General features: G+C 43.0%; 1 protein-coding gene across 1 annotated transcript; it reads right to left on the reverse strand.

Moving 5' to 3' along the window:
• Window positions 1-1,843: 1,843 nt before the first annotated feature.
• On the reverse strand, window positions 1,844-25,705 carry LOC100977571 (trem-like transcript 4 protein). Its single transcript, XM_003833315.4, has 5 exons — window positions 25,613-25,705; window positions 9,927-10,218; window positions 9,398-9,448; window positions 8,033-8,090; window positions 1,844-1,963 (listed from the first exon to the last, which is right to left on the reverse strand). The coding sequence occupies exons 1-5, from the start codon at window positions 25,703-25,705 to the stop codon at window positions 1,867-1,869; spliced, it is 591 nt and encodes a 196-aa protein (XP_003833363.2). The 3' UTR covers window positions 1,844-1,866.
• Between the last annotated feature and the right edge of the window lie 918 nt (window positions 25,706-26,623).

The raw sequence follows: 26,623 nt of genomic DNA on the forward strand, positions 1-26,623 counted from the left end.
CCATATCAATGCCCCTCCCCAGAAAGAGCAAAAGAAAATGGTACTCTCTCTCTCTTTTTTCTTTTTTTGGAGACGGAGTTTCGCTCTTTTTGCCCATGCTGGAGTGCAATGGTGTGATCTCAGCTCACCACAACCTCTGCCTCCCAGGTTCAAGCAATTCTCCTGCCTCAGCCTCCCGAGTAGCTGGGATTACAGGCATGTGCCAGCACGCCCAGCTAATTTTGTATTTTTAGTAGAGACGGGGTTTCTCCATGTTGGTCAGGCTGGTCTCGAAATCCCGACCTCAGGTGATCCACCCACCATGGCCTCCCAAAGTGCTGGGATTACAGGCATGAACCACTGCGGCTGGCCAGAAAATGGTACTCCCTTTATGGTGGCCTTTTTCAGGGCTGGCATTCAGCTGCTATGCAGTGGTACCCCAAATTGGTTGTTCATGGTGGACCCCCATTTTGAGTAGTCAATCCCAGTCTCGCTAGATGTTACCTGGTTGGAAAATGACTGTGCCTTTTCTTGCTGCACAGATGTGTGCTCCTCTTCTGTTCCCCAAAACATTTATCTTTCACCCACCATCAAATATTGTTAGTTCAACTTGATTTTCTCTTTTAGGCTATGAATCTCCTCACACTTTAAACGAACAGAATTTTGGCCCCTGATGATGAGATTCCATTGAATGCTCTGGGTCCTGTTTTAGGCTGCTGAATCCACTGCTCTTGTCATTTTAAGGCATCTGATTTTTTCTTTTACTTCTAGGACTTCCTCAGTTTCCAGTCTGCTGATTACAGCCTTTCTTGGTTTCAATTTTATCATTTATTTTTAAGTCATTTCTTTCTCATTTAGGGTGGGAGGGGAGGAGGGTGAGGGGATACATCTGCTTTCTTGCTTAGTTGCCTCTGACACATTTCAGTTCAGAGGTTGAATTTAATTAAGCACAAGAGGAAATTGATAGGATTCTCAGGTAGACCACTAACAAACAGGGAAAATGTGAGGCATCCTGGAGACCTGCTGAGGTGGGGCTGAGAGAACCACAGAGTGCTGGAGAGGAGCCCGGGCACAGCTGAAGATGCTGAGCTGAGCGTTGACCCGGATGCAGAAACCCCCCCCAGGTCTTTCCAATGGCGAAAGTCAGGGCAGGGGAAGCAGATCTAAGAGGGGTCAGTGCAGGGGTGAGGGGTCACCACCAGGGAGATCAGGGGCTGAAAGTTCTCTCCAATAGGCTTAGTGCTGGCCTTTCCTCACGGGCAAGTGGGGCGCAACGCTTAGGGCAGCTCCCAATAGCTGGGCAGGGGAAGAACTGGGATTCATCCTGGATCCATGCTGTGACTCATGCACCCAAGGGTCCTGGGGCAAGGCTGGGCTGATACAATCAGAAACCTCCATCACTGCTGTCCTGAAATGTGGCAAGAGAAGGAACGTCATGAATGGAAGCGATGCTTTCCCTGACCCTCTTTTCTGCCTCTTTGTCTCACCCTGCGCCTGTTACCTGTTCCTCCTCTTTCCCTCCCTTCTCCCTGTCACCTGCTTCCTTCCCTGCCCCTTCTTGTCTCCCAAATCTTCTACCCAGGCACTCTCAGCTTTGTCCTCCTGGCCTTGTTCCTCTCAGGACAAAGACAGAGGCAGAGTCCTGGAATGGGACTCCTAGAAAGCCTCTGTCTTTTTCTAAGGTTTGTGTCTGCAGGAAGGCAGAGATTGCAAGGAAACACATGTTTAAATTGGACTCAGCTGTCATTTTTCCTGCCTCTGTGATCTGGCTTCTTTTTCCTAGCCATCTTTCTAGGAACAGAGTCTGGCCCCAGCTCCATTGCCCCCCAGGCCAAACCCAAGCCCCACTCACCTGTGGCACCTGCAGGTCAGGAACACAAACGGGACTCACAGCATCAGGCCCTTGGCCAGGAGGAGTCCACACAACACAGAGACCAGGAGTTTGGGGCCCGCTGAGCCAAGGCAGATGGGGGCACTTGATTTCCTGCAGTGAGGAAGGAGAAAGGAGGATGGACTTGGGCCAGGATGTCACCTGCTGCTGCTGTGTCCCTTAGCCAGGCCCCTTGTGGCTGGAGATGTTTGTATAGAGGCCCGCCCTGAACTGACTATGACACAGGGGTATGGGGCAGGAGCCACAGAGGTCTCTGGGACTGAAAGGAGACCTAGTCAGAAGGAACCTCAAAGTCTTGAATGGAGGAAAAAGCTGGCCAGGGGAAGAACAAGGGATTGGAGTTCAGGGAAGGGGAGGGATAGAGCCAGGGCAGTAGGAACTCTCCCTAACTAGGTCAGGTAGGACAGGACTATCAGGAGCCTCTTAGGAATCAGAGCAAAGGGCATCTTTAAGACCGGCCAAGATATCACACCTGAAGGAATGAGGCCCAGACACTGCACAGGACCTGACTAGACCCTTAGAAGCAGTGACAGAGCACAGACCTAGACCTCCTGTCTGCTGGTGCCAGGGGTCCTCCCAGGTCCCCTCTGTGTGGCGCCTACTCCTGGCCTGCCTATCTCTGATTCTGGGACTACTACCCTTTCCCAGCAAATCTGCTTTTCCCTTGTGGCCTCAGTAGCTTCCTGCTTCAGTATTACTTAATATTTGGTAAAGCCAGTGGCTTCTTTTTATTTTCACTTTTTCATGGTTGATTTAGCTAGTCATGCATCGTCTTTTTTTCATATAATTTTAGAGTAAACTTTTCAAGTTCTTTACAAAAGTAAACTGAAGTTGTGTTTGGCATTACATTTAAAGACTTTTTAATTTGGGGGAAATTGACATCTTTACAATGTTATTGCCTCTTCCAAAATCATAGATTATTTCTCTTTATTCAGATCACCTGTCATTTTTTAGCATTTTGTAGTTTTCTCCAAATAGGTCTTGCTTAAATTAATTCTTTCTAGAAACTTAATGATTTTGTCACTATAATGAAAACTATCTTATTTTTCTAAATGTTTACTTTTCATAGAGATCTACTTGTGGTGTATGTAGGTTGATTTTGTATCTGGCAGCCTTGCTAAATTCTCTTGTGAGATTTAATAGTTTGTTGTTTCTCATTCTTCTTCTGGATAGATGATCCCATCAGCTGCAAGTCATGACAGTTTCTTCTCTTCTTGTCTAATCTTCTTTCTTATAACTTGTTTTCCTTTCCTTCAAGCATTGATCAGAACCTCTAATATTATAGAAGACATTAATGGTAGCTGCAAAAATCCTGAATTTGAGTTTATGCTTTCTCCACTAAATAATGTTTACTGTAATCATTGGTGTACAATCTTTACCAAGTCATCTGTTCTTATTTCCATTTTTAAGAGCTTTTTCATATAATATAAATGTGCTCAAGGTTCCCAAATGCTTTTTGTGCAGCAGTTGACTTTTTTCCCTAGTTTATGAATTCGGTTCACTTATATTAATAGATTTTTTCTGAAGTTGAACAATCCTTTATGTTTTGTGATAAAATTCTACTCAATCATAATACAGTCTTCTTTTTGATGCACTCTTGAATTCAGTTAGCTAACGGTAATTTGAGAGTTGACTCCATGGGCATCAGAGAAATAAACCTATAATTTAGTTTTCTTATAACCCCTGTAACTGGTTTTGTGATTTTGATGACACTAGCCCCTTCAAATAACCTGGGCTGTTCTTGCTTCTTTTCTATTGTCTGCAACATCTTGTATGAAATATAAATCAAATGTTTCTTAAAAGATTGAGTTACTGGCAAAACCACGTGAGTCTTGAATTTTCTGTGAGGGTGGGGCTTATCTACCATTTCAGTTTTCCTATTTATTTATCTATTGAAATCTGTTTCTTCTTCTGTTAATCTTCTCAGTTCATATTTTTTTAAGGAATTTGTGCACTTCTAAGGTTTAAAACAACAAGATTTTATTCAGGATTTATTTATTTTAAAATCTCTATAGAAAGAGTGCATGGTTATTTTCTTCTTTTTCTTCAATTTGTGGTTATCATCTTCTTTTATCTTCATTTGTCTTGACAAGAATATGGCTATCTTTTTAAACTTTCAAAGAATGAATTATGACTTACCTTGATCTTCATTTTCAATCATTCAATTTATTTCAGCGCTTACCATGATTCTTTCCCTCCTTTATGATTCTTTGGGCTTGCCCTGATGCTCATGTTCCATCTTCTTAAGATGCTTCCTTAGCTCATTAATTTGAAAGCTTTCATGTTTTCCAACAAATATATTCAAAGCTACTAATTACTCTCCAATATTAAGTATGCCCCATACTTTTTGATATGTAGTGGTCATATTATCAAAATATATTTTATTACATACTTAATAATTCACATATGAATATATTAATAATTAGTTTGAAAAATGCTATTTTATCTTTACTTCTCTTATGCATTCTTAATGTCATTGCATTGGGTTTGGAGAATATATTCTGTGTCATACTGATTCTTTGGAATTTCTTCATGCTTCTTATATGTCCTCATACAAGGTGTCCTTTTGTAAATACATTCCTTGTATTTGAAAGAATGTATACTATCTGTTTTTAATTATGTAGAGGGTTATAAACATAGATATGTCTATTTATACACGGTTCATATAATACATATTATGAATACTGTATTTTATAAAACATACATAATACATTTATATAGTTTAGAACAGTTTCAGTCTGAAACTACATATTTATATATTTGAAAATATTAATTTAAAAGTATAATTTATTACATATTCATTCTATATTCTTAAACATATCTCATAATATATATAACATATTTTAAATATTATATGATGGCATAGTACCTGGAATTTATTAGTTATTTGGCTTAGAACTTAGATCCCTTTATTTGGTTTTGGTCTGATTGGTCTTTGTTCCTCTGAGAGGTATGTGAGCCTCCAACTACAATAGCTAATATTTACTTCTCCTTGCATTTCTGATAGTGTTGTTTCATATATTTCATGGCCAAAATTTAGGCAGACATGCTTATGATGGCTCTATTTTCACATTCAAGCGCATCTTTCATCAGTATAATAATGTATCTTTGTCTATTTTATAGACAAATTTATGGACATGATATTTTACCTTAAATTCTATTTTGTTCAATATTAAGAGTGCCAGAACAGTTCATTTTGTTTCCTAATAGTCAAATATAGTTTTCTAACTTTTTGAACTTTTTAAGATGTTTTTGTAAGTGTATCTATCTCTTATAGGTAATATAAAATTGGAATTTTTAAAACTCAGAGTGTGTCTGTCCTTATTTTGTGAATTTAATCCACTTAAATTTATTGGAATTGCATTTATGTTAAGACTTAGATCTACCATTTTATTTTATATTTCCATTTACTGTGTTTTATTTTTTTAATTCATATCTAACTTTCCTTTGGCTAGAGTTTCATTTTGCTAGATGAAAGGATATACTTTCTCTTGATGTAACCTGAAGACTCATATCTACATTGATTTAGTACAATTGCTACATTGAGCTTGTCTCATGAAACAAGTATCCAACCATCCTTTCATGAGCCTCTAGTGTCTCCTTTTCACCCCGTGTTGATATAGTCTAGAACAAAGGTCCCCAACCCCTGAGCTACAGACCGTACCAGTTCCTAGCCTGTTAGGAATAGGGCCACACAGCAGGAGCTGAGTGGTGGGCAAGTGAAAGAAACTTCATCTGTATTTACAGCTTCTCCCCATCACTTGCACCACCTCCTCATCTCCACCTTCTGTCAGAGCAGTGGCGACATTAGATTCTCATAGTAGCACAAACCCTATTGTGAACTGCACATACCAGGGATCTAGTTTGCATGCTCCTTATGAAAATCAAACACCTGATGATCTGTCACTGTCTCCCATCACCCCCAGATGGGACTGTCTAGTTGCAGGAAAACAAGCTCAGGTCTCCCACAGATTCTACATTATGATGAGTTGTATAATTACTTTATTATATATTACAATGTAATAATAATAGAAGTAAAGTGCACAATAACAATAATGCACTTGAATCATCCTGAAGTCATCCCCCTGTCTTAGTCATGGAGAACTTGATTTCCATGAAACCAGTCCCTGGTGCCATAAAGGTTGGGGACCACTGGTCTAGAATGTTATTTTTCAATGATCATGAACGTATTTTCTCTTATTCTTCATTTAGCTCCTACCTGCATTTTATATGAATCAAAAAATATAAAAATAAACATTCCTAAGATGCTGGGCACACTTACTCCCTCACCTCTTGCAGCATCCCCAGGGTTTATTTTTCATCCTGGCTTCCTTTCTCTGGGAGTGTTTTCAGTGGGGATGTTTGCATGTGGCAAACCTTCTGAGGCCTTGAGAATCCAGTGGTTTTATGATTTCACATTGGAGTGACAATTTGGCTGAATACAAAACACTATATACAAAGTTTTTCTTTAGTACTTTAGAAATATTACTCAATTGTCTTCTTACCTCTAGTGTTCCTCTTAAGAACTCAGAGGGAATCCCAATCTTGTTGTCTTGTAGGTGATCTGAAAGCCTTCAGACTTTTCCCTCTGTTTTTGATGTGCTTCCCTTTTACTCAATGGGTCTACTGGTGTTTTTTGTGTGTGTGCTGTTTTCCCCTCTTTGGCAATTTATGAATCTTTTCAATGTGAGGTCTTTTCTTCTTCTATAGTTTTGAAAAGTTTCCTTAGATTCTTTCTTCAAATGTTTCTTTCTTTCATCCTTTATCTCCCACAGGGGTTCTTGATACCCATATATTAGTACATCTGGTTTTCTCCTTCATGTCTCCTAACTTGTCTTTGATTTTTAAATCTCCAGTTCTTTCCAGGACCTTCCATGAGAATTCCTCACTCCTCTTCCTGCTCACTGTCCAGCCACAGCCATCCTTCATCACATACATTATGGTCTATAATATTTTTCACAACTATGATTGCGATTTGGCTCTTTTTTTCGATGGATCTTCCTTATGATCCATGTTAGAAATGCAAAATGCTTGTTCCCCAGTTCTGCAAGAAAAGCTTCGAACATAAATTTAATTTTCTCAGCCAGGCAATTTTTACTTTCTGCAGAAAGGGTGCTTCTCACAGATGAAACAACGGCTGCAGAAAGGGTACTCCTCATAGATGAAACAACGGCTGCAGAAAGGGTGCTCCTTGCAGATGAAACAACAGCGAGAGCACATCTGGACACGGGAGGGGCAGCAGTTCTTATTCCTGATGGTGGTAGCCCCTACTGCTGTGTCATTCCCCTAGTGGCTAGGGTTGGACCACACAGCCTAAGCTAATTCCGATTGGCTATGGAGAGGGCAGGGGTATGAGCCAGAGTGGTGGGGTGAGTAGTTTAGCAGGAAGGATGGTTAGGAACAGGTAACTAAAGGTGACTTAGGTCAGAGCAGGTGAACAGGATGAGTCAGGATGGAGCAGGTGACCAGAGGTGACTCAAGTCAAAGCAAGTGACCAGGATGAGTCAGGATGGAGCAGGTGACCAGCGGAACAGATGTGAACTATTGATTAGGACTGGCAGGAAAGTTGTTTACTGAAACTAGAAGCGAGGGGCCAAAGAGAACCAGGAAGTTAAACTTTAAAATGGAGAATCAAAGAATAAGAGAGCTGAATATACTGACATACTGATTCCTAGAAGAGAAACTTGGGGTTCACTATATTTAACAATCCACATAGTTCATGTCTCCCCTCAACCCTTTAGCCAGACTGATCACAGGTACTTACAGTTCCTGGGAAATGGGAAGTTCCCATAGTTCTGCTTCACAAGTTTCTATTGTTGGCTGTGTTGTCATTCTTCTAAGGCAGTGCTTCTACCAAGAAGCCTAGGTATTTTGGCTTGTGAATTCAGATTCACCTAGGCATATTAGATATGAATCTGGTAATGGGGAAGAACAGAGGCTAAATCCTCTGCCTGTTGAGGGTTAAAAGTGAGAGGGGAAAAGCCCTAAGCAGCAGTCCCCAACCTTTTTGGCACCTGGTACCTGTTTTGTGGAAGACAATTTTTCCACTGACCAGAATGTGAGGGGTGGTTTCAGGATGATTGAAGCACATTATATTTATAGTGCACTTTCTTTCTATTATTATTGCATTGTAATGTATAATGAAATAATTATACAACTCACCATAATGCAGAATCTGTGGAATCCCTGAGCTTGTTTTCCTGCAACTGGATGGCCCCATCTGGGAGTGATGGGAGATAGTGACAGATCATTAGCCATTCAATTATCATAAGGAGCGTGCAACCTAGAACCCTCGCATGCACAGTTCACAACAGGGGTCATGCTACTATGAGAATCTAATGCTGCCACTGATTTGACAGGAGGCGGAGCTCAGGCAGTAATGCAAGCTATGAAAAGAGGCTGTAATTCAGATGAACTTCAGTGGCTCGCCACTCACCTCCTGCTCTGCGGCTCAGTCTCTAACAGGCTTGGGGACCACTGCCCTAGAGCACAAGACCCCAGGGACCCCCATTAACTGCGTGCTTGTTCTCTGGTTAGGGTTTCACCTTCAAACTCCCTGAGAGATAGTCTGTTTGTAATCCACCCGCGCTGGAGTTTGCAGGGGGAGAGGGCTACGGAGCAAATGCTCTGGCAGTTAGTTGTCTATTTCCATCAATAGCTCATGGCTTTTGCTGTGCTCCATGGTCCCTCAGGGTACCTGTGACCTAGTCTATTGCAGCCTATTCCTCCAGTGAAGGGGAGGCCGTCAAGGCCTCAAAACTCATGACTACAAGGATAGGAGCAGAATTTAAGAGTATTCCTTTCACCTTTCTCTGGCTGACATCTCCAGCCACCATCTGCCCCAGGGTGCAGTCACTCTATTCACACTCACCCTTCAACACACCAACACGGTCTAAGGTTTCCGCATTTTCTGGGTTCCATTTTGTTTCATTGCAGAAATCCATGCTGAACTGTCTTTTCCATGGTTCCTCCACAATTAACAACCTGCATCCTCTTCCCCTTTCCTCTCTAACAAACTTTGAGTCATGGCCTGGGGGCTCCACGGCTGTAACCTATGCCCCAACCCACCAGAGAAGGATCCCTGGGTGCCCTGGACCTGATTTCAGGGTTCAGGAGCTAATCAGGCCCTCCCTTCCCAAGACCTCCCTCCCAGTGTTAAAATCCCTGAACTGAGGCCTGAGATCTCCATACCCAGCTAAAGTTAAGTCTGGCACTGTCCTCTCCTTGCTGGCGGGAGGCCAGGGACAGGAGGGCTGGGACACATGTGTGCAAGGTGTTCCATATGGACTCCCCTCTGGGGACAGCTGCCCATTGTCGTGAGAACATGGCAATCTTCTGATCACATCAGATAGTGCATGTTTCTCTCCCTAGGAGACAGTGGACCCTGAAGGTAGCTTCCCACAAGCCCAGGCCCCAAGAGATCAGTCCTCAGAGGCAGGCCTCCCTGGTTTCCCCTTCCCTGAATCTGAGTCTCCCAAGCTGCCTGGTGACTCCTCTAATCTCCCCCCACCGAGGCCTCCAACCTACCTGTGTTTGTTGGGAGCCAGGTGAGGGTCCACGTAGGAGACGTGGTTGGGGCTAAAGAAAAAAGACAGCAAACACTGACTCTCCAGGGGCCCAGAAGTGAGCAGGGTCTACCCAATATATGAGAGGAGGTAGGGGCCCAGAGCCAGACCCTCAGGATGCCTTAAGCCAGGAGTGGTCTGTGCCTAAGATCTGCATGACAGAGTTGTTGGTGTGTGTGTGTGTTAGTGTGTGTGTGAAAAGAAGAGTTGTGAGTGTGCCTGTGTAAGACAAAGAGAGACGCAGAGTGACAGAGAGACTGTGTCTCTGTCCAGGGACCTCTGGGGGTATCTTCCCAACAGTTGAGGCCAGGATGTGCCGGGTGAAGGAGAGGTGAGAGTCCATGTCTGGGGACAGGATCTTTGCTCCTCTCGGACCAGAGCAGAAGACCTGGCAGGATGGGGGATGATAGAGGCATGGGAGGCGGTAAGTGACAATTCCTTCAGGTCCCTGGGGGGTGGCACAGTGGTATTTCCTCAAGAAAAGAGCTCACCTGCAAACACCACCAGGCTGACATCTCTGAGAACAGTGATGAAGTTTTTGGAAGTGTTGTAGATTTCACACCAGTAGGATCCCGAGTCATTCTGTGTCAGCTGAATCATGGTGATTTTGAAGATGCTAGCATTTGGCTTGTCCCAGATTGTGTAACGAGACTTCTGAACTGCTGTCTGGGGCTTGGAGCTGGTGACAAGTAAGGTACACCAATTTGGAGATGCCTGCTGACACCAGGATTTGGGCTGATAGGGCCCTCTCTTGGGTGAGTACTGGCATTGCAGGAAGAGGGTCTGTCCTGAGTGTTTGTGAAGTTCTTCAGGCACAGCGCCCTTTACCCAGGAACCTGCAGAAAGAAACCCAGGTCAGAGCTCTGGAGAGATGCAACCTCTCCTTTCACAGGCTGGGGGAGGGGAGAGGGAACTAGTTCTGATGCCCACACATGGAAGAGGGCCCCTAAATTCTGTCCTATGGTCACACAGCCATGCTGCTCCTTGCCCCACTCATTCCTCATCCCACTCCTTACACCCCCTGCCCTCTTTCCCTCCATGTAAACCTGAGGCCAGGAGCAGCAGCAGCACAGGTGGAAGCAGCAGGTGTGGACCCCACCCCAGGCCATTCCAGCCCAAATCTGTTTCTGACAGTGGAGGAGAGGAGAAAAAGGGGAGCCCTCTCAGGAGAGGGAGTCAGACACTGGGTCTGATTCTTCCCCAGGTTTCCAGTGTCTCTCAGCTGGGAAAACTGAGGAAGGTCAATGCCTTGCTGGGGAAGTGGTCGGCCTGGGAGGGCGGGCTCTGCAGACCAGGGGAGGAGGGGCAGCCAGGCCTTGAAAGGGGCCACCAGCTACAGGGTCTGTCTCTGGGCCTGGGCACCTCAGCCCTGCTGCGTTTTGCTCTGCTGCCTTTCACTGAACTTCTCCCTGTGTCTGCTGCTTTATGCCTTCCAGCCCATCATACTGATCCTCTATTGCTAGGGGCAGCTCTCAGCATGGCCAAGAATAAAGCTGGTGAATAAAGCTGGGGTCATCCCTCTTTCCTTCTCTCTATGCACTTCCTATAGGTGGTCAGGGCCCTTGGAGGCATGACCAGACTCCTGAGTCCTTCTGGTCTCAGCCATGGTGGGTCAATGATGAGTTTTGACCCTGAGACATTTTGTAGGGGGCAGATTTTAATCCCAGGAATTATAAGATGTTCCCTGGAAATGGTGGGTCCAGGAGAGCAGGGGGGAAAGAGTGCTGGTCATGGATATTTGGAGGTGAAGGCAGGCAGGAGTGGATCAGTATGGTAGCTTGGGATCATCTCAGTCAGCACTTGTTGGATGAATACGTGAGTGGATGAAAGAGGAGAAATGAAAAACCCTGTCATTTCAGCAACATGTCTATAAAATGTGTAGAGGAAGAAAATGGCCAAAGTGAGAACTATCTAGCAACAAAATCAAGTGGTACTGGGTTACTACCTAGTGTGTAAAATAAATCTCTAGGAGTCCATGCTGATGTAAGTAAATGGCTGAATAAGGAACTGGGAGAGAATAGACAAATACCCCATGCATAAGGATTCTGCTGTGTTCAGAATGTTGGTGTTCCCCCTCCTCATATACTCAAACTTAATTTCCATGTAATAGCCTTAAGAGGTGGGATCTTGTGGGAAATTCTTAAGTCATGAGGGCATCACCCTCAAGAATGAGATTAATGCCCTTACACTAGAGATTGCAGGAAGCAGATTTGCCCTGTCTGCCATGTGAGGACAGTGTTCATGCCTTCAGTCAACTGAGGTTACTGCAAGAAAGCGCCACCTTGGAAGCAGAGAGCAGCCCTCAGCAGATACCACATCCACTGACACCTTGATCTTTGACTTCCCAGACTCCAGAACTTTGAGAAAGAGATTTCTATTATGTATAAAGTCCCCAGTCTAAGGCATCTTCTCATAGCAGCCTGAAGGGACTGAGAGAGATTGCAAACAACTCTTATAGGTATTCTGCCCTCAAGGCAGAAGCATAAATTCCCACTGCTTAAGCATGGGCTGTGCAGGTGACTTTCCTCCAGAGGATAGCATGGGAAGGAAGAGAAGAGTAACTGTACAGTGGAGAAACCTGACACTTACTGTGGCAGCCAGGCAACCAAAGTGCAGACCCACAGGGATAACTCAGGTTGTTAGAATGTGTCATTGACTTGATGTGATGACAGGGCACTTAGCTGTGCAGTCTCCTTCCCCAAAGCCGCTGGCCCCAGGAGAAAAACATCAAACAAATTCCACATGAGGGACATTCTACAAAATACCTGAGCAGCGTTCCTCAAAACTGTCAAGGCCATCAAAACTAAGAAATAATTCTCAGAAACTGCCCTGAATAAGAGGAGCCTAAGCAGACATGAAGACTAAAGGCAATGTGGCTTCCTAGGTGGGATCCTGGAGCACAGAAAGTACACGGGGTAAAAGCCAGGGTAATCTGAATGAAGTAAGGACTTCGATTAATAAAATCTACCACAGAAACAGTAGAATGGCATTACCAGAGGCTGGGAATTGGACAGACTGGGTAGGTATTGTTGAAGAAACACTATATAAGTTAGACAGAAAAAATAAGTTCAAGAGATCTATGGCACTGTATGGTGACTGGAGTTTATAACTATGAATTATACACTTGAAAATGACAAACAGAATAGATTTTTTAAAAAACGTAAAATAGCTCCCTCCCCCTCCCCCTCCCGCTCTACCTCTCCCTCTCCCTTCGGTCTCCCTCTGTTGCGGATGCTGGATACTGCCGTGATCTCAGCTCACTGCAACCTCCCTGCCTCGGGCTCCCATGATTCTCCTGCCTCGGCCTGCCGAGTGCCTCGGATTGCAGGCATGCACCGCCACACCCGACTGGCTTTTGTATTTTTCGTGGAGACGGGGTTTCACCGTGTTGACCGGGCTGGTCTCCAGCTCTTGACCTCGAGTGATCTGCCCGCCTCGGCCTCCTGAGGTGCTGGGATTGCAGACGGAGTCTCGCTTATTCAATGCTCAATGTTGCCCAGGCTGGAGTGCAGTGGCGTGATCTTGGCTCGCTACAACCTCCACCTCCCAGCCGCCTGCCTTGGCCTCTGAAAGTGCTAAGATTACAGCCTCTGCCAGGCCGCCACCCCGTCTAGGAAGTAAGGAGCGTCTCTGCCTGACCGCCCATTATCTGGGATGTGAGGAGACCCTCTGCCCGGCCGCCCCATCTGGGAAGTGAGGAGTGCCTCTGCCCAGCTGCCACCCCATCTAGGAAGTGAGGAGTGTCTCTGCCTGGCCACCCATTGTCTGAGATGTGAGGAGCGCCTCTGCCTGGCGGCCCCATCTGGGTTGTGAGGAGTGCCTATGCCCAGCCACCCCATCTGGGAAGAAGTAACGAGTGCCTCTGCCTGGCCACCACCCCGTCTGGGAAGTGAGGAGTGCCTCTGCCCCGCCACCACCCCGTCTGGGATGTGAGGAGCGTCTCTGCCCGGCCGCCCCGTCTAGGAAGTGAGGAGCGCCTCTGCCCAGCTGCCCCGTCTAGGAAGTGAGGAGCGCCTCTACCTGGCTGCCCCGTCTGGCAGATGAGGAGTGCCTCTGCCCAGCTGCCCTTCGTCTGGGAAGTGAGGAGCACCTCTGCCCGGCCGCCCTGTCTGGGAGGTGAGGAGTGCCTCTGCCCAGCCGCCACCCCGTCTGGGAAGTGGGGAGTGCCTCTGCCCAGCCACCCCGTTTGGGAACTGAGGAGTGCCTCTGCCCGGCCACCACCCCATCTGGGAGGTGAGGAGCGCCTCTGCCCGGCCACCCATCATTTGGGAGGTGAGGAGCACCTCTGCCCAGCTGCCACCCCGTCTGGGAAGTGGGGAGCGCCTCTGCGCGGCCACCCCATCTGGGAACTGAGGAGCGCCTCTGCCCTGCCGCCCATCATCTGGGATGTGAGGAGCGCCTCTGCCCGGCCGCCCTTCGTCTGGGAGGTGAGGAGTGCCTCTGCCCGGCCGCCCCGTCTAGGAAGCAAGCACCTCTGCCCAGCTGCCCCATCTGTGAGGTGAGGAGCGTCTCTGCCCGGCCGCCCATCATCTGGGATGTGAGGAGCGCCTCTGCCTGGCCGCCCTTCGTCTGGGAGGTGAGGAGAGCCTCTGCCCGGCCGCCCCATCTAGGAAGCAAGTACCTCTGCCCAGCTGCCCCGTCTGTGAGGTGAGGAGCGTCTCTGCCCGGCCACCCCGTCTGGGAGGTGAGGAGTGCCTCTGCCCGGCCGCCCATCATCAGGGAAGTGAGGAGCACCTCTGCCCGGCTGCCCCATCTGGGAGGTGAGGAGTGCCTCTGCCCAGCCGCCCATCGTCAGGGAAGTGAGGAGCACCTCTGCCCGGCCGCTCATCGTCTGGGATGTGAGGAGTGCCTCTGCCTGGCCGCCCCGTCTGGGAAGTGAGGAGCACCTTTGCCTGGCCGCCCCATCTGGGAGGTGTACCCAACAGCTCCAAAGAGACAGCGACCATTGAGAATGGGCCATGATGACGATGGCAGTTTTGTCGAAAAGAAAAGGGGGAAATGTGGGGAAAAGAAAGAGAGATCAGATTGTTACTGTGTCTGTGTAGAAAGCAGTAGACATACGGGACTCCATTTTGTTCTGTACTAAGAAAAACTCTTCTGCCTTGGGATGCTGTTAATCTATAAACTTACCCCCAACCCCGTGCTCTCTGAAACGTGCTGTGTCAACTTAGGGTTAAATGGATTAAAGGCGGTGCAACATGTGCTTTGTTAAACATGCTTGAAGGCAGCATGCTCGTTAAGAGTCATCACCACTCCCTAATCTCAAGTACCCAGGGACACAAACACTGCGGAAGGCCGCAGGGACCTCTGCCTAGGAAAACCAGAGACCTTTGTTCACGTGTTTATCTGCTGACCTTCTCTCCACTATTATCCTATGACCCTGCCACATCCCCATCTCTGAGAAACACCCAAGAATGATCAATAAATACTAAAAAAAAAAAAAAAAAAAAAAAAAAAAAACATAAAATAGAAACTAACTTTATTTCTCTGGAAGAAGCAGGTACCAAATACTGGGGCAGCAACTTTGCTGATGGAGGCTGGTGGGAAAACATGGAACCGCACATGGAAAGAGCTGGGTCTAAGAGGAAGCACTGATGTCCCTCTAGCGAGGCTGTCCCTTGGTCTCCTTCCAGTTCTGGGGCCTTAGGCCCTGGTCCCTGCCAGAGAATGGTCTGGCACCCTTTCTCTGCTTCCTGAGCCACCTCAGGCTATTTGCAGGCACAAGATCCCAAGACCAGTCAAGTTCCATATGAGTTCATGGTGTGGCCACAAATCACACTGTGCCTGACACCCCAACTGCCTTCCAGGTGGAGAAGTTTGTCTTGGGCTCTCAGGTGAAGATCCTAAGAAGGCAGAGGAAGTTTTGCCTCCCTGACAGTGCCCATCATCCATCCAAATGGCCTGCACTGGCAGGTCGAAGACATGACTCTTGTGGAGGAGACTCAGGGTAAAGGGCGATGGGACTGAGGCACTAAAAACATAGCAACTCTTTCCTTGAGAATAAAGATTTAAAATGTGATGTTTTTTCTCTTTTGTATGAAAAACTGTTTTAAATAAATGGAAACTATCAGCCAAAATACTTAGGTGTCAAAGCATGTTGTACTATAAGATTTTTAACCTGCGTCAATAAGAAGCTAAATTTGTAATGAGGAACTGAACACTTTGTTAGCTGATCAGTTTTGTTGAAGCCAAAGTTTATGAAGAAGCATCATCCTACATAATTTTCTGTGATAGTGGAAATGTTCTCTCTCCCTGTCAATCATCGTAGTCAGTAGTCATGTGTGATTGTTGAGTACATGTCATGTGGCAAGTGTCACTGAGGGACTGAATCTTTCTTTTTCATTCAACTCTGATTAATTTACTCTTTACTTTTTACTTTTTTGTAATTAAGACATGATTATTGTACATATTTATGGAGTATGTAGTGATGTTTTGATACAATGTAGCGTGATCAGATCAGGTTAATTAGCGCATTCATCATCTCAAACATTTATCATTTCTTTGTGTTGAGAACATTCAATATCCTCTCCCTAGCTATTTAAAAATATATATTATTGTAACTATAGTCATTCAACAGTGATATAGAACACTAAACCTTATTCTTCCTCTCCAGCTGTAATTTTGTATCCTTTAACAAATCTCTGCCTATCCCCGTCACCCTTTCCCTCACCATTCTCAGCCTCTAGTAACCTCTGTTCTACTCTTTACTCCAGGAAACCAGCATTTTTAGCTTTCACATGTGAGTGAGAACATGCTGCATTTTACTTTCTGTTCCTCCCTATTTCATTTGACATAATGCCTTCCAGGCTTATCCATATTGCTGCGAATGACAGGATTTTATTCTTTTATGGCTGAATAGTATTTCATTGTGCATTTATGCCACATTTTCTTTATCCATTCATTTTTCATTTGGGTTGATTTCCTATCTTGGCTATTGTGACTAGTCCTGCAATAAACATGGTGGTGTAGATATTGCTTCAGTATACTGATTTCCCTTCCTTTGGGTACATACTCAGTAGTGGGATTGCTAGATCATATGGTAGTACAATTTGTAGATTTTTGTGTTACCTCCATACTGTTATCCACAGAGTCTGTACTAGTATCATTCCAATCAATAGTGTATAAAGAGTTCCTTTTCTCCACATTCTTGCTAGCATTTGTTATTTTTAAATTTTTTTGTTTGTTTATTTTTTTGATAATAGCCATTCTAACCTGAGAGAGAAGATATCATATTATGGTTATGATTTGTGTTTCCCTAATGATTAGTGATGTCAAGGCATTTTTTTGTATATTTATTGACCATCTGTATGTCTTCTTTTAAGAAATGTCTGTTCAGAGTGGCTAGTTGGATAAAGAAGCAAGACCCAACTGTATGCTGTCTTTATGAGACCCATCTCACATGCAATGATACCCATAGTCTCAAAGTAAAGAGAGGGAGAAAAGTCTACCAAGCAAATGGAAAACAAGAAAAGCAGTGGTTGCTATTCTAATTTCAGACAAGAGACTTTAAACCAACAACAATCAAAAAAGACAAAAATGGGCATTACCTAATGGTAAATGGTTCAATTCCAGAAGAAGACCTAACTACCCTAAATATATATGTGGCCAACACAGGAGCACCCAGATTCATAAGAGAAGTTCCTAGCGACCTATAAGCAGATTTAGATAACCATACAGTAATAGTAGGAGACTTAAACACCCTACTGACGGTATTAGACTGTCAGTATTAGACTGAGGCAGAAAACTAACAAAGATATTTGAGACCTGAACTTAACATTTGACCAAATGGACCTAACATATATATACAGAACTCTCTACCCCAAAACAACACAGTATACATTCTTCTCATCTGCCCATGGTGCATACTCTAAAATTGAACACACAATTGAACTTAAAACAATTCTCAGCAAATTCAAAAAAACTGAAATCATGCCAACTACGCTCTCAGATCACAGAGCAATAAAAATAGAAATCAGTACTAACAACATCACTCAAAACCATACAATTACATGGAAATTCAACAACCTGCTCTTGAATGACTTTTTGGTAATCTATGAAATTGATGCAGAAATCAGGAAAGTCTTTAAAACTAATAACAACAAAGATATACCAGAATTGCTGATATGTTAAACCAGCTAAAGCATTGTTAATATAGAAGTTTATAGTGCTAAACACCAACATCAAAAAGTTAGAAGGATCTCAAATTAACAATCTAACATCATACCTAGAGACACTAGAAAAATAAAAGCAAACCATCCCCAAACCTAGGAGAAGACAAGAAATAACCAAAATCAGAGCTGAACTGAAGGAAATTGAGATGCAAAAGACCATACAAAAGATGAACAAATCCAGGAATTGGTTTTTTGAAACAATAAATAAGATTGGTAGACCACTAGCTAGACTAATAAAGAAAAAAGAGAGACAATCAAAATAAACACAATCAGAAATGACAAAGGGGACATTACCACTGATCCCACAGAAATACAAAAACACTCAGAGACTACTATGAACACCTCTGTGTGCACAAACTAGAAAAGCTAGAAGAAATTGATAAATTCCTTGAAACATCCAACCTCCCAAGATTGAAACAGGAAGAAATTGAATTCCTGAACAGACCAATAATTAGTTCTAAAATTGAATCAGTAATAAAATACCTATCAGGTGAATCACCTGAGCTCAAGAGTTCAAGACCAGCCTGGGTAACATGAGGAAACCCCATCTTTACCAAAAACAACCTTGGGATGCAAGGTTGGCTTAATATATGCAAATCAATAAATACGATTCATCACATAAATAGAACTAACAACAGAAACTACCTGATTATCTTAATAGATGCAGAAGAGGCTTTCAATAAAATTTAACATTCTTTTCATGTTAAAAACCCTAAACAAACTAGGCATTGAAGAGACATACATCAAAATAATAAGAGTTGTCTCTGACAAACCCATAGCCAACATCATACTGAAGGGGCAAAAGCTGGAAGCATTCCCCTTCAGAATCAGAAAAATACAAGTATGCCCACTCTCACCACTCCTATTCAACATAGTACAGGAAGTCCTAGCCAGAGCAATCAGGCAAGAGAAAGAAATAAAAGGCATCCAAATAGGAAGAAAGGGAGTCAAACTATCTCTATTTGCAAATGTTATGATTCTACGCCTTTAAAAAGCCATATTCTCCACCCAAAAGCTCCTAGATCTGACAAACAACTTCAGCAAAATTTCAAGATACAAAATCAATGTACAAAAATCAGTAGCATTTCTATACACCAACAATGCCCAAGCTGAAAGCCAAATCAAGAACATAATTCCACTCACAATAGACACAAAGAGAATAAAATACCTAGGAACACAGCTAACCAGTGAGGTGAAAAATCTCTAAAAAAAAAAAAAAAGAATTGCAAGGCACTTCACAAAGAAATCAGAGATGACACAAATAAATGGAAAAATATTTCATTCTCAGGGATAGGAAGAATCAATATTGTTAAAATGGCCAACTGCCCAAATAAATGTACAAATTCAGTGCTATTCCTATCAAACTGCCAATGATATTCTTCACAGAATTAGAAAAAACTATTTTAAAATTCATGTGGAACCAATGCAGAGCCCAAACAACCAAGGCACTTCTAGACAAAAAGAACAAAGCTGGAGACATCACATTACCCAACTTCAAACTACACTACAAGGCTACAGTTACCAAAACAGCATGGTATTGGTACAAAAACTGACATGTAAACCAATGGAGCAGAATAGAGTGCTCAGAAATAAAGCTGCACACACATAACCATCTGATCTTCAAAAAAGCTGACAAAAACATGCAATGGAGAAAGGACTCCCTATCCAGTAAATGGTGCTGGGTAACTGGTTAGCCATAGGCAGGAGATCAACACTGGACCCCTTCCTTACATCATATACAAAAATCAACTCAAGAGGGATGGGAAACTTAAACATAAAACCTAAAGTTATAAAAATCCTGGCAGATAATCTAGGTAATACCATTCTGGACATAGGCCAGAACAAGGATTTCATGACAAAGACACTGAAAGCAATTGAGACAAAAACAAAAATGGTACCTAAGTAAACTAAAGAGTTTCCACACAGCAAAAGAAACTATCAACAGATTAAACACACAACCTACAGAATGGGAGATAATATTTGCCAACTAATGTAGCCAACAAAGGTCTAATATCCAAAATTTATAAGGAGCTTAACAAATTAACAAGCAAAAAACAAACAACCACCTTAAAATGGGCAAAGGACATGAATAGACACTTCTCAAAAGAAGACATACACGTGGCTAACAAGCATATGAAAAAAATGCTCAACATCACTAATCATTAGAGAAATGCAAATCAAAACCACAATTAAATGCTATCTCCCACCAGTCAGAATGGCTATTATTAAAAAGTCAAAAAATCACAAATGCTGGCGACATTGTAGAGAAAAGTGAATGTGTATACACTGCTGGTGGGAATGTAAATTATTTCAACCATTGTGGAAAGCAATTTGATGATTTCTCAAAGAACTTAGAACTACCATACGACCCAGAAATCCCATTATTGGTTGTGTACCCAAAAGGATATAAATTGTTCTACCATAAAGACACATGCACGATGTGTATGTTCATCACAGCACTATTCACAATAGAAAAGACACGGACTTAACTTAAATCTTCATCAATGGTAGAATGGATAAAGAAAATGTGGTACATAAACACCATGGAATGCTACATAGCCATATAAAAGAAAGAGATCATGTCCTTCACAGCAACATGGATGAATCTGGAGACTATTATCTTAAGTGAACTAATGGATAAACAAAAAACCAAATACCACACGTACTCACCTACAAGTGGGAGCTAAACATTGAATACACATGAACACAAAGAAGAGAACCACAGACAGCGGGGCCTACTTGAGGATGGAGGGTGGGTGGAGGGTGAAGAGTGAAAAACTACCTATTGGGTACTATGCTTATTACCTGGATAACAAAATAATCCATATATCAAACCCCCATGACACACAATTTACCTAACTAAAAACCCTGCACATGAACACCTGAAACTAAAAGGTTTTTTTTTTAAGGAAACCAAATAATGACAAAAAATAAAATGTAATCCACCAATCTTCATAGTTCAGCTGTGAAAAACACTTGTAAAAACACTAGTAAAAGGGATTGCTGGGTCAAATGGTATTTCTGGTTCTAGATCCTTGAGGAATTGCCACACTGTCTTCCACAATGGTTGAACTAATTTACACTCCCACCAACAGTGTAAAAGTGTTCCTATTTCTCCACATCCTCTCCAGCATCTGTTGTTTCCTGACTTTTTAATGATCGCCATTCTAACTGGCATTGTGGTTTTGATTTGCATTTCTCTAATGATCAATGATGATGAGCTTTTTTTCATATGTTTGTTGGCTGCATAAATGTAGGATTATAAATCATTCTACTATAAAGACACATGCACACATATGTTTATTGCAGCACTGTTCGCAATAGCAAAGACTTGGAACCAACCCAAATGTCTATCAATGATAGACTGGATAAAGAAAATGTGGCACATACACACCATGGAATACTACGCACCAAAAAAAGGATGAGTTCATGTTCTTTGCAGGGACTTGGATGAAGCTGGAAGCCATCATTCTCAGCAAACTAACACAGGAACAGAAAACCAAACACCACATGTTCTCATTCATAAGTGGGAGTTGAACAATGAGAACACATGGACACGGGGAGGGGAACATCACACACTGGGGCCTGTCAGGGGTTGGGGGGCTAGGGGAGGGATAGCTTTAGGAGAAATACCTAATGTAGATGACAGGTTGATGGATGCAGCAAACCACCATGGCACGTGTATACCTATGTAACAAACCTACAAGTTCTGCACATGTATCCCAGAACTTAAAGTACAATAAGAAGAAGAATATTAAGGGATAACCCCCCAAAAATACTAGTAAAAGATTGTAAATGATGCATATTGACTTAACCAAAAGCTATGATATACCTATGTCAGGAGGGTGGAGACTTGGGTAGTTTATGCAGCTAAATCTGCCTTTCAGACAGGACACCAATAATAATAAAAATCTGACATTTTGGTATATATATATACATATATACACGTATATATGAAACGTACATATATACGCGTATATATGAAACGTACGTATATACGCGTATATATGAAACGTACGTATATACGCGTATATATGAAACGTACGTATATACGCGTATATATGAAACGTACGTATATACGCGTATATATGAAACGTACGTATATACGCGTATATATGAAACGTACGTATATACGCGTATATATGAAACGTACGTATATACGCGTATATATGAAACGTACGTATATACGCGTATATATGAAACGTACGTATATACGCGTATATATGAAACGTACGTATATACGCGTATATATGAAATGTACGTATATATGAAATGTACATATATACGCGTATATATGAAATGTACGTATATATGAAATGTACATATATGCGTATATATGAAATGTACATATATATGCGTATATATGAAATGTACATATATGCGTATATATGAAATATACATATATATGCGTATATATGAAATATACATATATGTGTATATATGAAATATACGTATGTGTATATATGAAATATACGTATGTGTATATATGAAATATACGTATGTGTATATATGAAATATACATATGTGTATATATGAAATATACGTATGTGTATATATGTGTATATATGAAATATACGTATATGTATATATGTGTATATATATGAAATATACATATGTGTATATATGTGAACTATACATATATGTATAGATGTATATGTGAACTATACATATATGTATATGTGAACTATACATATATGTATATATGTATATGTGAACTATACATATATGTATATGTGAACTATACATATATGTATATATGTGTATATATATATATGAAATATCTGTGCAGATCATTTCCACATTTTTAAACTGGATTTTTTGGGGTTTTGCTGTTGAGATTTTTGAGCTCCATGTATATTCTGGATATTATTCCCCTGTCAGATGAGTAGTTTGCAAATATTTTCTTTCATTCTGTAGGTTGTCTTTCCACTTCGTTGCTTGTTTCCTTTGCTGTGCAGAAGTTTTGTATTTTGTTATGATCCCCTTTGTTTATTTTTGCTTTTCATGCTGTGCTTTTGAAGTCTTATCATACAATTTTTTTTACAAATCATTATCTTGAAGAGTTTCTTCTTTTTTTCTAGCAATTGTATAGTTTCAGGACTTACACTTTGGTCTTTAATCCATTTGAATTGATTTTTGGATAGGGTGAGAGATGGAAATCTAGATTTATTCTTCTGCATATTAATATCCAGTTTTCCCAGGACTATTAATTGAAGAGATTGCCCTTCCCCTAAAACAAGTTCATGATGCTGTTCTTAAAAATCAGTTGGCTGTATATACATGAATTAATTTATTTGTTCTCTATTCTGTTCCATTAGTCTATATGTCTGTGTTTATGTCAGTGCCATGCTCTTTTGGTCACTATAGTTTTGTAGTATATTTTGAAATCTGAAAATTCAGCTTTGTTGTTTTTGCTCGAAATAGCTTTTGCTAATTTGGGTTCTTTTATGGTTCCACATGAATTTTTAGGTTATTTTTCTATTTCCATGTAGCATGATCATTTTAACAATATTAATTCATCCAGTTCCCAAACATGTGATGTTTTCCATTATTTTGTATCTTTTTCAATTCTTTTCCTCAGTATTTTATAGTTTTCCTTGTAGAGTTTTTTCTCCTACTTGGTTAAATTATTCTTGGTATTTTTTGTCACTATTTTAAATGGTATTGCTTTTTAAATTTCATTTTAGCTACTTTATTGTTCATGTGTAGGAACACTACTGACTTTTGTATGTTGATTTTATATCCCACAACTTTAGTGAATTTACTTATCAGCTCTAAGAGTTTTTTGGAAGAGTCTTAAGGTTTTTCTGAATATAAAATCATGTCACGTGCAAACAGGGACAATTTGATTTCCTTCTTTCCAATTTGGATGCCCTTGCTTTCTGTTGCCTAATTGCTCTGCCTAAGACTTCTAGTACTAAGTTGAATTAGAATGGTGAGAATGGGCATCCTTGTCTTGTTCCAAATCCTAGAGGAAAGGCTTTTAGCTTTTTCCTGTTCAATATGATGTTAACTGTAGGTTATCTTATAGGGTCTTATTGTGTTGAGGCACTTTCCTTCTATACCTGATTTATTGAGACTTTTCATTATGATGGCATGTTGTATTAATCAAATGCTTTCCCTGCATCTGTTGAGATGTTCATGTGGTTTCTGTCCTTCATTTTGTTGTTCTGATGTATCACATTTATTGGTTTGCATATATTGAACCATCCTTGCATCCCTGGAATGAATCCCGCTTGATCATGGTGTATAATCTTTTTGATTTCCTGTTGTATTTGGATTGCTAGTATTTTGCTGAGGATTTTTGCATATGAGCTCATCAGGAATATTGGCCTGTAGTTTTCCTTTATAGGTGTATCCTTATCTGGTTTTGGTATCAGGGTTATGCTGGCCTCATAGAACAAGTTTGGAAGAATTATTTCTCCCTCAATATTTTGAGTTAGTTTGAGGAGAATTGGTATTAGGTTTTCTTTAAACTTCAACAGAATTTAGCAATGGAGTCATCTGCGCTTTCCTTTGTTCAGAGATTTTTTATTACTGATTCAATTTTGTTACTCATTATTTGTCTATTCCTGTTTCCTACTTCTTGGTTCAATTCTGATAGGATGTGTGTGTCCAGAAATTTATGTTTCTTCTGGGTTTTTTAATTTATTAGTGCATAGTTGCCAATAATAGTCTCTAATGAGCCTTTGTCTTTCTGTTATATATGTCACAGAAGAAGAATAGTTGTTCCAGACAACTTGGAGGTCTGTCTCCAGCTCAGATTAAGTCACCAGGTGGAACAGATGGCATGGAAAGCTCAGAGTGTGCTGTCCCATCATTCTCAAGCAATACCTGGGTGTCTAGTAGGGATGGAGGCTTAGGTAAGGCCCTGAAGAGCTTTTATCTATTCCAGAACATGGCACTTTCTGAACAGTCAACCCTAAAAGACACTCTGGATTCAACATAACTTGTGTCTGAATGAGGATCACTGCACAGAGGACAGAAGAAAGCAGAGTATTACTTTGGGATTAGCTGAGGCCCTAGGCTCACGCCTCTCTTGTGGATTCCAGAGAACCAGGCTGGACCACATCAGGCACTATCTCCTGCTCCAAGCAGGCCTAGGGGGTCCTGAACATGAGCAGGTAGAATGACCTTCCCTTCAATTTCTATCCGCATGCCCTAACACAAGCCTTAGATGTACCCACTTCAAGCCAGCAAAAGTCCCATTCTCAACCCCAGAGAAAAGGAGCTGGGGCTTGGGGCACTATGACTATATAAGCTTCTTATACCTCTTGGACAAGGCATCAACCTAGCAAATGTGGTCTGGTGGTGAATGAAATCTGAGCAATCAGGAGCCTCTTTCTTGCAGTTAAAGAATGGGACCAACAGCTCTAAGAACCTGATGAGCAAAGAGACACTCTGGCTGTCACAGGGTGGGAGCTGGAGGTGGGTGTCAGTGAACACTTGCTAGAGGAGGAGAAACTTTGAAGGTAGCAGAAGATTTATAAAGCATAGAAGGGGTTAGCATTCCATGCTGGGGAGTACTGGGAGCAGGTGGTGGAGACACAAGTACAAAGCGTCATCTACAAACATAGATGGCTTAGCTGAGTGGAGAAAGGAGAAGGATTGGTTAGAGCAGGACAATAAATTTCTTTAGCAGAGAGCCTTGAATGCTGTGCAGCCCTGTCACTGTGCACTGCAGTCAAAGGGAAGTGTTAAGGGCTTCCTGGAGGCCCCTTTGTGGAAGCATGAGGAGCTCAGTGCAGATTCCCCAAGCAGCCACGAGCAGGAGGAATGAGGTGGGTAGATACTAGAAGCAGGAGGGAGACCTGGTGGATTCCTTTGGAGTGAGAAGGGTTTGGGGCTCCCAGGGAGGGTTGAGGCCCATCTTCCACAGGCCCAAGCCCCACTTGTCTGTTCTGCTGGCCAGGAGGAGGGAGCAGGCTGGGCTTCCAGGCACAACCTTCAGCAGACACACACACTTGTGGGTTCAGGAGGGTCAGACCTGGGGAGCCCACACTTGCCTTTGACTTGGCAGACCTGGCAGTGCCGGCCACTGTTCTGATGTGCCGATTCATCCTGAACAGAGGCCTGGTGTTCTTGGTCCTGTTTGTCATTCTTTGAAAGTCTGGGCCTTGGGTGAGTGGGGGCTGGGCCAGGCTTGAGGTGGAAGTGAATGAGGCAATGAGACAGATACTGCAGATGCTGCTGTGGGAGGACTGCCTCCCAGGGGCTCCCCAGGGCCCTTGTCCCCTGACTCCTCCTCACTTCTGTTCTCAGGAGGTCTTTGGACAGGGGCAGCGCCAGGCCCTGGGACAGGGGAAGGATGTGAACCGGCTGGGCTTGGTTCCCAGATGGACGACCAGAGCAGGAGGGCAGGAGAGGCTGTGCTGATTGGACCCCAGGCTTTCCTTCAGGGCAGGGAGGGCAGGCTTAGGCCTGGCGGTCTCAGATGGACCCTTTTCAAGCACCGTCCTTTCTCTCACTCCTCAGGTGAGGTGGCCTCCTGAAGAATCTCCACAAGGCCAACCCTGGAGACCAGCAGACTCTCCCTTCCAGGATCCCACAGGTGCACCCTTCCTGCCCAGCAACATCACATTCCCTGGTTCTGTTCAGTGGTCAAGAAAGGCCTCCTCGACTACCTCCCTGAGCTCACTGCTTAGTCCCCCAACCCCAAGAGGGAGACATGAGGGTGGTCCTCAGAAATCACAGTGACGGCCATCGGCTGGGCATTAAATAGAGCAATTGGGACTCACAAGGTGTAACTCGAGAGGGCCTGACATCCATTTCCCGCTGCCTTCCTCACTCCCTCTGCTGGGATGTCTCTGGCCCTTGGGCAGACCCCGCACCGAGACACATACCTCTTCTGGGGAGTTTAAGTAATCAACTTGTTTTTAGAGCAGTTTAGGTTCTCAAAACAATGAGAGAAAGTACATAGAGTTCCCGTATACCTCCTGCTCCTCACATGCACAGCCCCCCACTATCCACATCCTGCCCAGGGGTCCGGCTGTTACAGCCGGCTACCCTACATTGAG

Source organism: Pan paniscus, chromosome 5 (assembly GCF_029289425.2).
Source record: "Pan paniscus chromosome 5, NHGRI_mPanPan1-v2.0_pri, whole genome shotgun sequence".
NCBI lineage: Eukaryota > Metazoa > Chordata > Mammalia > Primates > Hominidae > Pan > Pan paniscus.